General features: G+C 48.2%; 1 protein-coding gene across 1 annotated transcript in view; it reads left to right on the top strand.

Moving 5' to 3' along the window:
* Positions 1–12,500, top strand: part of LOC311248327 (immunoglobulin superfamily DCC subclass member 3-like) — a gene marked incomplete at both ends in the record, with an annotated part of 31,785 nt that overhangs the window by 11,927 nt on the left and 7,358 nt on the right. The window contains one exon of the mRNA XM_084339229.1: positions 5,395–5,560. Within this exon, the coding sequence (XP_084195355.1) occupies positions 5,395–5,560 (166 nt within the window). The remainder of the gene's footprint in view (positions 1–5,394; positions 5,561–12,500) is intronic.

Raw genomic sequence — 12,500 nt, 5'->3', positions numbered from 1 at the left:
ATAATAAGATAGATTCTTAATAATAAAATAAGATAAAAATACAATAAATTTAGCATAGAATAAAATAAGATGACTAAAATAAAGATGACTATATACAGTTATAAAAGTGTGCAGTGCAGATAAAATAAGATAAAAATACAATACATTTAGCATAGAATAAAATAAGATTACTAAAATATGGATATGGATGTAGATATTATACTATAAACATTTTAAATAACAAAGATGGCTATGTACAGCTCCAAAAATATATATATATTAAAAGCCAGATGAAGCAGAGAGGTCGGAGATCGATACGAATGAGGCAGCGGGGAGCAACAGATATCACTAGCGAGATGAGAATAGGATATACCTTTCTTTTTAACAAGGCCTTTGCCTGAAATATTCTTTTAATTTAATTGTTACTTTTATTTTTAGATGTTAGGCATTTTCATTGGTTGTTTTATTCATTTTAATTGTTTTTATTCATTTAACATTTTACCTTTGTAGCACTTTGAGATTTTCACAAACATAAAGTGCGGTACAAATTGAATCTATTATTATTATTATTATTATTATTATTATTATTATTATTATTATTATTATTATTATTATTATTATTATTATTATTATTATTATTATTATTATTATTATTATTATTATTATTATTATTATTATTATTATTATTATTATTATTATTATTATTATTATTATTATTATTATTATTATTATTATTATTATTATTATTATTATTATTATTATTATTATTATTATTATTATTATTATTATTATTATTATTATTATTATTATTATTATTATTATTATTATTATTATTATTATTATTATTATTATTATTATTATTATTATTATTATTATTATTATATAGGATATCTTCTGTTGTTGTTCTTAGCTCTATTCTATCCCTGCTTCGCCGCCCCTCCTCACCAAAACAAAAAAACACAAGCACATCAGCCCAGTTTTGGCCTCGCTCCACTGGCTACCTGTTCGTTTTAGAATAGATTTTAAATTAGCCCTAAATGTTTTTAAATCACTAAATGGCACGGCTCCTCCCTATCTATCCGAGCTCTTGCACCACCGCACCCCCCACCGATCCCTCAGATCAGCTGACCAGCTGCTATTGGTGGTGCCTAGAACTATAGGCTCAAGACTAGGGGAGACAGAGCCTTCTCCACCGCAGCGCCTAGATTGTGGAACAGCCTCCCCCTCAGCGTACGGGCCGCCCAGACCGTGCAGGCTTTTAAATCACTTTTAAAAACCTGTTCTCCTTGGCCTTCCCCCCCACTGAATCACCACTAGACCCCTGGCCCTTCTATCCTCTTTGTTTTACTGTGTCCTACCTGTTTTTATTACTTTCATTGCTTTACTGTGTTTTAAATTTTATATCTTGCATCGTATTATTTTGTTTTTATCAACCTGCCTGTGAAGCACTTTGGTGCCAGCTGCCGCTGCCTGGAAATGTGCTATATAAATAAAATGTACTTGACTTGACTTGACTATCTATTTAAATGTACCCCAGTTGCTATTGCATAATACATATTTGTGTTTTATTACACGTATATGTTCATACATACCAACTATTTCGCCTGTTTTATTCTCCACCCATCGATTATCCATAGCAACACTACTATCACCGACATTAACGTGTGATTTGCGGGCTTTACAAATACATTTGATTTGATTTGATTAGTTACACGACATCACTTGTAGATCAAAGACAGAAGTAGTCTAACAATTGCAGAGATTTGACCATATTCCTCAAAGTGTGACATTTTCCCATTAACCGCCAGGTTGTCGTTTGAACCTTTTAGCGAGTTCAAAATGGCCAAAAAGATGTCATTATACAAAACAAAATACCAAATGACATGCGTAATTAAGGAGGCTATAGGGTGCGACTAATCACGGGCAGTGAGACGGAAAGAAGTGGAGAGGATTCTACTGTTAAACCCGTTCCACGAGGACAGAGGGTGTTGTGATGTAGATGTATGGCGTCCGATATAAGCGGCTAACCTGCAGGACCAGGTGGCTCGGTTTATAAAGTGTGGTTAATATAGTCGGCTTGCGATGTAACTAATGGAGGCGCGGCAAACGGTAATAACGTCACCTTGCGCGCAGACCACTCCGAACACACTTAGCCGCAACAGCGCCTTGCGTGCCCTGACTGTAATTGTCTTTAAAGTTTAAGTTATTATCGACATTACATGACTGAAGTTATCCCGTTCATTGTTAACTCCTTAGTGCGTGCGTGTGCGTGCGTGTGTGTGTGTGTGTCTCTGTGTGTGTGTGTCTCTGTGTGTGTGTGTGTGTGTGTGTGTGTGTGTGTGTGTGTGTGTGTGTGTGTGTGTGTGTGTGTGTGTGTGTGTGTGTGTGTGTGTGTGTTTGTGTGTGTGTGTGTGCGTGCGTGCGTGCGTGCGTGCGTGCGTGCGTGTGTGTGGTTGTGTGTGCACTGGCGGGACAGCTGAGTGTGCGGTTAGCGGTACGCTAGCTCCCATCCGGCAGCTCAAACAAGAAGAGTAATTGCTGGAACACCGGCTGAAGGTAATGAGTGTTTGAGTTAGATTACCTGGTGCCGTCTTTACCGCTGAGTACAGCGAGCCACTTAGAGCTAATAAGTTATTATACTAATGAGACGTGGGCTTCCAGCTGGGTAGGGAGGAGGACGGGGCAGAGGAGGAGAGGAGGAGAGGAGGGAGGAGAGGAGGAGAGGAGGATGGGGCAGGAGGAGGAGAGGAGGAGAGGAGGATGGGGCAGGAGGAGGAGAGGAGGATGGGGCAGGAGGAGGAGAGGAGGACGGGGCAGGAGGAGAGGAGGACGGGGCAGGAGGAGGAGAGGAGGAGGAGAGGAGGAGAGGAGGAGGATGAGGCAGGAGGAGGAGAGGAGGATGAGGCAGGAGGAGGAGAGGAGGACGGGGCAGGAGGAGGAGAGGAGGAGAGGAGGAGGGATGGGGCAGGAGAAGGAGAGGAGGATGGGGCAGGAGGAGAGGAGGATGGGGCAGGAGGAGGAGAGGAGGATGGGTCAGGAGGAGGAGAGGAGGATGGGGCAGGAGGAGGAGAGGAGGATGGGTCAGGAGGAGGAGAGGAGGATGGGGCAGGAGGAGGAGAGGAGGATGAGGAGAGGAGGAGAGGAGGGATGGGGCAGGAGGAAGGGAGGGATGGGGCAGGAGGAGGAGAGGAGGAGGAGAGGAGGAGGAGAGGAGGATGGGGCAGGAGGAGGAGAGGAGGATGAGGAGAGGAGGAGAGGAGGATGGGCAGGAGGAGAGGAGGAGAGGAGGAGGAGAGGAGGATGGGGCAGGAGGAGGAGAGGAGGATGAGGGAGAGGAGGAGAGGAGGATGGGGCAGGAGGAGAGGAGGATGGGGCAGGAGGAGAGGAGGAGGAGAGGAGGACGGGGCAGGGAGGAGGAGAGGAGGAGGAGAGGAGGAGGAGGAGAGGAGGAGGATGGGGCCAGGAGGAGGAAGAGGAGGAGGAGAGGAGGAGGATGGGGCAGGAGGAGGAGAGGAGGACGGGGGCAGGAGGAGGAGAGGAGGATGGGGCAGGAGGAGGAGAGGAGGATGGGGCAGGAGGAGGAGAGGAGGAGGAGAGGAGGAGGAGAGGAGGAGGATGGGGCAGGAGGAGGAGAGGAGGAGGAGAGGAGGAGGAGAGGAGGAGGATGGGGCAGAAGGAGGAGAGGAGGACGGGGCAGGAGGAGGAGAGGAGGATGGGGCAGGAGGAGAGGAGGATGGGGCAGGAGGAGGAGAGGAGGAGAGGAGGAGGATGAGGCAGGAGGAGAGGAGGAGTGGAGGAGGATGAGGCAGGAGGAGGAGAGGAGGATGGGGCAGCAGGAGGAGAGGAGGATGGGGCAGCAGGATGAGAGGAGGATGGAACAGGAGGAGGAGAGGAGGATGGGGCAGGAGGAGGAGAGGAGGATGGAACAGGAGGAGGAGAGGAGGATGGGGCAGCAGGAGGAGAGGAGGATGGGGCAGGAGGAGGAGAGGAGGGTGGGGCAGGAGGAGGAGAGGAGGGTGGGGCAGGAGGAGGAGAGGAGGATGGGGCAGCAGGAGGAGAGGAGGATGGGGCAGGAGGAGGAGAGGAGGAGGATGGGGCAGGAGGAGGAGAGGAGGATGGAACAGGAGGAGGAGAGGAGGATGGGGCAGGAGGAGGAGAGGAGGATGGGGCAGGAGGAGGAGAGGAGGGTGGGGCAGGAGGAGGAGAGGAGGGTGGGGCAGGAGGAGGATGGGGCAGGAGGAGGAGAGGAGGGTGGGGCAGGAGGAGGAGAGGAGGGTGGGGCAGCAGGAGGAGAGGAGGATGGGGCAGGAGGAGGAGAGGAGGATGGGGCAGCAGGAGGAGAGGAGGATGGGGCAGCAGGAGGAGAGGAGGATGGGGCAGGAGGAGGAGAGGAGGATGGGGCAGCAGGAGGAGAGGAGGATGGGGCAGGAGGAGGAGAGGAGGATGGAACAGGAGGAGGAGAGGAGGATGGGGCAGGAGGAGGAGAGGAGGATGGGGCAGCAGGAGGAGAGGAGGATGGGGCAGCAGGAGGAGAGGAGGATGGGGCAGCAGGAGGAGAGGAGGATGGGGCAGCAGGAGGAGAGGAGGATGGGGCAGGAGGAGGAGAGGAGGAGGAGAGGAGGAGGATGGAACAGCAGGAGGAGAGGAGGATGGGGCAGGAGGAGAGGAGGATGGGGCAGCAGGAGGAGAGGAGGATGGGGCAGGAGGAGGAGAGGAGGATGGAACAGGAGGAGGAGAGGAGGATGGGGCAGGAGGAGAGGAGGATGGGGCAGCAGGAGGAGAGGAGGATGGGGCAGGAGGAGGAGAGGAGGATGGAACAGGAGGAGGAGAGGAGGATGGGGCAGTAGGAGGAGAGGAGGATTACAAATTGCACCACTTACTTTGCACTGAAACGTCTTGGTTTTGAACCCAGCGACACCTCGTTGCATCAGCGCCGTTGTTAATGCTTCTCAAGCATCCCCCCCTCTCAAGCATTTTTCACCTCCCCTCATCTCGCTCTCTCGCTCTCTCTTATTTATTTCTTCCTCTCCCTCCGTCGTCTCCATAACGATCTGATGTCTCCTCTAATCCTCTTGATCTGATCCCAGGCATGATGATGATTTGTGACATTATGTTGCGTCTAATACCTCGGCGTTAGTCGCTCCGTAGAACATCAGCGCTTCACGTTGAGATCTGAATAATCTCACCCTAATCTCTGTCTCCCTCTCTCTCAACAAGGCGGCTAGTTTTTTAATTAATAATGTAATACCAGTCTGGAAGGCTTGGCCCAGGGCATCTCTCCCTGACGCCTCTCTCTCTCTCTCTCTCTCTCTCTCTCTCTCTCTCTCTCTCTCTCTCTCTCTCTCTCTCTCTCTCTCTCTCTCTCTCTCTCTCTCTCTCTCTCTCTCTCTCTCTCTCTCTCTCTCTCGCCCTCAGCCCCAGCAGAGTTTGTGCAGCCTCCACAGTCCATCGCGCGGCCCGTTGGCACCACTGCCATCTTCACTTGCCAGGCACAGGGCGAGCCGCTGCCCCAGCTGACCTGGCTGAAGAACGGGCAGATCCTGGAGCCTGGGGGCCACGTCAAACTCAGGAACAATAACAGGTGAGTTAAACACATGCATTCATATAATTGGACCTACATAGAGAGAGCTCCAGAGGTCTTTGGACAGTAAGCTCCAAAGGTATTTGTAAAGTGACATAATTGGCTCCATGCAGTATACTCCTATACATACTACATGTGCATACTGTATACTCCTACTGCTACTACTTCTAGAAAGGACACAACGAGGTTGAAGAGCAGATCCCGTGCGCCCAGAACACCCCTGCTAATAGGGAGGTGTAGTCTGACGTCACTTTGGTCCGCCCGCGAGGTCCACCCGTATAGGGATTTATCATTGGGAAAATGTATTATCGGCTATTGTAACAATTCTGCCTCATGAACATTGGAAAGCTTTCCATTTTTGCACAAAATGAGTTCCCTTCTATCACTCACATTATTGTTTAAGCATTTTTGGTTGAAATAAAATTCGGCGATTCTTTTCTACGATTAATTGTGAATATTTTCATGTTGAGCTATAGACTGTGGATGAATACGCACAGAAAGGTACACCATGCAAATGTTCATGCTTTATTTGTTTTAAACGAGCCGATTTAGAAATGGGCAATGGGGAAATACGTTGCAATTTCAAGCGAGGTGGACCGGCCGGAAACAGCAATGACGTAACCACTACACCTCCCTATATGTGATATACACATGTACTCATTCACACATGGTTGTTATTACATGGTGATTACATGTGATTAATCACCACACATACAGTACAGGACAATCGTTGTATAACTTTGTACTTTCCAGTAGGAAAATCACATGTTAAATAATCCAGTTGATGGGCATCGCGTTGGTAATAGATGTATGCCATAGTATCAGGCTGACACTCTTATTTTGACATTCTCAAATATTTAAGAAATCATTTTGGGACACATATCTGACTCGATGTCTTGACTTTTTTAATGATTAGTTTATCATGATTCACAATATATATTAAAAGAAGAAGAAGAAAAAACACTACCTGGGGGGGCCACCCACCATCAATACCCCACAAGCTGAACAGCCTGCCCGTAGCTTCTATCATCACCACCAGTGCATGTATCATCAGCTGGCATGGTATCAGCACAGTGTTGGACCTCGCTCAGAGCATATGGTTTCCCCCACAAAGCACTCTCCGTTGGATGGCACGGCTTTATCTGATCGTTGGCGTAATAAAACGCTCAATTTCTCTGTATCTGCTGCTCCGAGTACAACAGCTTTTGGCAGAGATGCCTGCCAAGGCGCAGGCCTCATCAGACCGTGCCTCTGTGCCTCTGAGCCTCTGAGCAGAGTATTGACTGGCTGCTGGACGCTCTCCCAAAGGCCCCGTCGTCAGGGGCATCCAGGAGCAGGAGGAGCCAGGATCTTGACAACGTCATTTATTTGCCATCCCAGGACAATTGATTGCGATGGATGCATGTTGCTGCAGCTTGCACTGTGACCAGCAGTGTGTCTTTATTTTATATATGTTGTATTGGAGTTGGAGCATGCTAAAAACATCTCAGGAGTGTGTAGTGGTTATGATTGATAAGGATGCTGTTATGAACGCTAACTATTGTAACATTTGTCATTTACTGAAATAGGGCGCTGTCTGAGTGCTCTGGGCCATAGGACAAAAACTAGACCCGCCATTGTCGGGAGACATAGTTGCGTTCTCTGGCGATGCATTTTATGGCTTCAGTGAAGTCATGCTTTTGTGCTGATGCCCACTGATGTCTAACACAGGCACAGGGACATTATGGTGTGCGCCACACCCTGCCATGACTTGACAGAAAAGATTATATTAACCTGATACAACCACATACTAACACATGGCATTAGCGCTTTTCAAAATCATTCAAAACTCCCTCAAATTCAGAGGCAGACTTTGGTAACACATTGTCTTACAAACAACCTCTACACACAATGAAGCAGATCACCACGAAAAACCTATCCAAACATGGGGTTCAATCAACTACCGCATGGCTAGCAAGCCTGGCAATTGTTTGTAGTTGCCGCTAATTTACATGGAAAAAAACACGTGGGTGTGATCAGTCTTATTACATCATACACATTTGAATCAGTCTCATGACATCATACACATTTGAATCAGTCTCATGACATCATACACATTTGAATCAGTCTCATGACATCATACACATTTGAATCAGTCTCATGACATCATACACATTTGAATCAGTCTCATGACATCATACACATTTGAATCAGTCTCATGACATCATACACATTTGAATCAGTCTCATATGACATCATACACATTTGAATCAGTCTCATGACATCATACACATTTGAATCAGTCTTATGACATCATACCCATTTGATGAATGCACTACCACAGGCTTTGCGTGCCGTGCCGTAAGGTCCTGCCGTGTGGAAACACAGGGCAATTACATTGCTCACCAGTTTATTGTTTATTGTTTAAAAGGATCCCCATTAGCTGTCACCTAAGTGGCGAGCTAGTCTTCCTGGGGTCCACATATAAAGACAACAGAAAACACAAAACATAACAACATGAGATACATATGACAATCACAATTAACAATGATAATCTAAAAACAGTAAAACATTGTAGACATCATTATCTAAAAACATTGTAACATTGTCTAAAAACAGTAAAACATTGTAGACATCATTATCAACATCAGAATATTTTGCTCACATATTTAAGTAGTGCATTCTCAGGTGGTATTTGAAAGACACTTTACTATTCAATTTACTTATGTTCAGTGGGCAGTTATTCCAATGATTGATGGCACGATAAACAACAGTCCTCTTTAAAGCATTTGATTTTGGACGTGGTAACATAATCTGTCCATCATCAGCTGACCTAGTAAAATAAGAATGAACTTCACTGCATTTGACAATTTGTTTGTATATGAAAACAGGTTGAGACGAAAAGACAGTGTTCCTGAAAAATTTAACTGTGTTGAAAACCAGCCTATTCTCTACCGTTAACCATGAGAGTTGCCGGTGCATAGTGATGGTGTTTGTTCTTTAGCTTAGCCGCTAGGAGCCGCTGGATGCTAGCTGCTACCGTTACAACCAGCAGGCCGTGAAATTCTGGAAAATAAGCGCCCACATTCACAAACGTAGATCACCGGTTGGTTGGATGTTGAAGCAACGACAGATGGAGCGTATTCATAGAGCTGCGTTCCCGTCACTCCTTTCCAGGCGCACAAATAAAAACAGTTGGTAAATATTTACCACAGCTGTTTATGAGAGCCTGAGGTATGGCTCACTGATACAGTGGATGAGTGGATGCGTACCACGTGTTATTTTGTTCTTTTTTTCTTCCTGCCTATTTCTCCAATCCCCTAATTTAGTCGTTAATGTCAATTCTCCCCCTGGTCGTTGCGCTGCCCTACTGTCGGTCTGGGGAGGGTGTAGACGACCACATGCTACCCTACTGTCGGTCTGGGGAGGGTGTAGACTACCACGTGCTGCCCTACTGTCGGTCTGGGGAGGGTGTAGACTACCACATGCTGCCCTACTGTTGGTCTGGGGAGGGTGTAGACTACCACATGCTGCCCTACTGTCGGTCTGGGGAGAGTGTAGACTACCACATGCTGCCCTACTGTCGGTCTGGGGAGGGTGTAGACTACCACATGCTACCCTACTGTCGGTCTGGGGAGAGTGTAGACTACCACATGCTGCCCTACTGTCGGTCTGGGGAGGGTGTAGACTACCACATGCTGCCCTACTGTCAGTCTGGGGAGGGTGTAGACTACCACATGCTGCCCTACTGTCATTCTGGGGAGGGTGTAGACTACCACATGCTGCCCTACTGTCGGTCTGGGGAGGGTGTAGACTACCACATGCTACCCTACTGTCGGTCTGGGTAGAGTGTAGACTACCACATGCTGCCCTACTGTCATTCTGGGGAGGGTGTAGACTACCACATGCTGCCCTACTGTCGGTCTGGGGAGGGTGTAGACTACCACATGCTGCCCTACTGTCGGTCTGGGGAGAGTGTAGACTACCACATACTGCCCTACTGTTGGTCTGGGGAGGGTGTAGACTACCATATGCTGCCCTACTCTCGGTCTGGGGAGGGTGTGTAGACTATCACATGCTGCCCTACTGTCGGTCTGGGGAGAGTGTAGACTACCACATGCTGCCCTACTGTTGGTCTGGGGAGAGTGTAGACTACCACATGCTTCCCTACTGTCGGTCTGGGGAGAGTGTAGACTATCACATGCTGCCCTACTGTTGGTCTGGGGAGAGTGTAGACTACCACATGCCTCCTCCGATACATGCACAGTCGCCAAGCCACTTATTTTCACCTGACAGCTAGGAGGTTCAAGCTATCTCCCCCAGACCACCTCCCTGCTGAACAGGAGCCCCGACCGACCAGTAGGAGTCACTGTTGCAAACTACCAGGACTCCATACCCCACCAGCCTCCCACTGTCTATTGTGTTCGTAGGGACGACTGACTAAGGTACCGCCGACTCCGGTATTTGAACCCTGGGTCTCTGCGGTTGTAGGCGAGTGCTTAGATCTCTACACTACCCAGCCTCTAGTGCTTAGACCTCTACACTACCCAGCCTCTAGTGCTTAGACCTCTACACTACCCAGCCTCTAGTGCTTAGACCTCTACACTACCCAGCCACTCTAGTGCTTAGACCTCTACACTACCCAGCCTCTAGTGCTTAGACCTCTACACTACCCAGCCTCTAGTGGTTAGACCTCTACACTACCCAGCCACTCTAGTGCTTAGACCTCTACACTACCCAGCCTCTAGTGCTTAGACCTCTACACTACCCAGCCTCTAGTGCTTAGACCTCTACACTACCCAGCCTCCAGTGCTTAGACCTCTACACTACCCAGCCTCTAGTGCTTAGACCTCTACACTACCCAGCCACTCTAGTGCTTAGACCTCTACACTACCCAGCCACTCTAGTGCTTAGATCTCTACACTACCCAGCCGCTCCAGTGCTTAGACGTCTACACTACCCAGCCACTCTAGTGCTTAGACCTCTACACTACCCAGCCTCTCTAGTGCTTAGACCTCTACACTACCCAACCGCTCCAGTGCTTAGACCTCTACACTACCCAGCCTCTAGTGCTTAGATCTCTACACTACCCAGCCTCTAGTGCTTAGACATCTACACTACCCAGCCTAGTCTAGTGCTTAGACCTCTACACTACCCAGCCTCTAGTGCTTAGACCTCTACACTACCCAGACTCCAGTGCTTAGACCTCTACACTACCCAGCCTCTAGTGCTTAGACCTCTACACTACCCAGCCACTCTAGTGCTTAGACCTCTACACTACCCAGCCACTCTAGTGCTTAGATCTCTACACTACCCAGCCGCTCCAGTGCTTAGACGTCTACACTACCCAGCCACTCTAGTGCTTAGACCTCTACACTACCCAGCCACTCTAGTGCTTAGACCTCTACACTACCCAGCCACTCTAGTGCTTAGATCTCTACACTACCCAGCCGCTCCAGTGCTTAGACGTCTACACTACCCAGCCACTCTAGTGCTTAGACCTCTACACTACCCAGCCACTCTAGTGCTTAGACCTCTACACTACCCAGCCACTCTAGTGCTTAGACCTCTACACTACCCAGCCGCTCCAGTGCTTAGACGTCTACACTACCCAGCCACTCTAGTGCTTAGATCTCTTCACTACCCAACCGCTCCAGTGCTTAGACCTCTACACTACCCAGCCACTCTAGTGCTTAGACGTCTACACTACCCAGCCACTCTAGTGCTTAGATCTCTTCACTACCCAACCGCTCCAGTGCTTAGACCTCTACACTACCCAGCCGCTCCAGTGCTTAGACGTCTACACTACCCAGCCACTCTAGTGCTTAGATCTCTTCACTACCCAACCGCTCCAGTGCTTAGACCTCTACACTACCCAGCCTCTCTAGTGCTTAGACCTCTACACTACCCAACCGCTCCAGTGCTTAGACCTCTACACTACCCAGCCTCTAGTGCTTAGATCTCTACACTACCCAGCCACTCTAGTGCTTAGACCTCTACACTACCCAGCCACTCTAGTGCTTAGATCTCTACACTACCCAGCCGCTCCAGTGCTTAGACGTTTACACTACCCAGCCACTCTAGTGCTTAGACCTCTACACTACCCAGCCTCTCTAGTGCTTAGACCTCTACACTACCCAGCCACTCTAGTGCTTAGACCTCTACATTACCCAGCCGCTCCAGTGCTTAGACGTTTACAATACCCAGCCACTCTAGTGCTTAGACCTCTACATTACCCAGCCGCTCCAGTGCTTAGACGTTTACACTACCCAGCCACTCTAGTGCTTAGACCTCTACACTACCCAGCCTCTCTAGTGCTTAGACCTCTACACTACCCAGCCACTCTAGTGCTTAGACCTCTACACTACCCAACCGCTCCAGTGCTTAGACGTTTACACTACCCAGCCACTCTAGTGCTTAGACCTCTACACTACCCAGCCACTCTAGTGCTTAGACCTCTACACTACCCAGCCATGCCGACGCCAATGGTTTTCATGGTTATAGAGACAGGTGTCCTCTAGCATTACGCTGGTTTTTAATGGTAGATTTTAAAGGACCGTGACATGAGCTATGTTGTTATTACACAGCATGGCATGCAGATATGTTGGTTTATATTGGTTTTATTGGGTAAGACGAATGTAGATACTTCTGAGATACTGTAAGTCTTTCATGCAGTGCTTCACCTGCTACTGTAGGTTCAGGTTTTACTGCTGGCATTTACAAGAAGTGCCCATCTGAACCATCTGTATAATAATGTTATTCATAGAGGAGAGAGATGATGAAGTGATTACATTTCACATGCTCCCAAAAATCAATAAAGGTAAGTTAGTGGAGTGAATGAAACAGATGCCTTGTTTCGCTCACACACACACGCACACACACACACACACACACACACACACACACACACACACACATCACTCACACACACACACACACACACACACACACACACACACAC

The sequence above is a fragment of the Notolepis coatsorum genome (assembly GCF_963971535.1).
Source record: "Notolepis coatsorum genome assembly, contig: SCAFFOLD_828, whole genome shotgun sequence".
In the NCBI taxonomy this organism is placed as follows: domain Eukaryota; kingdom Metazoa; phylum Chordata; class Actinopteri; order Aulopiformes; family Paralepididae; genus Notolepis; species Notolepis coatsorum.
Note: the sequence above shows the minus strand (reverse complement) of the source record. Positions and strands in the feature narration are given on the sequence as shown.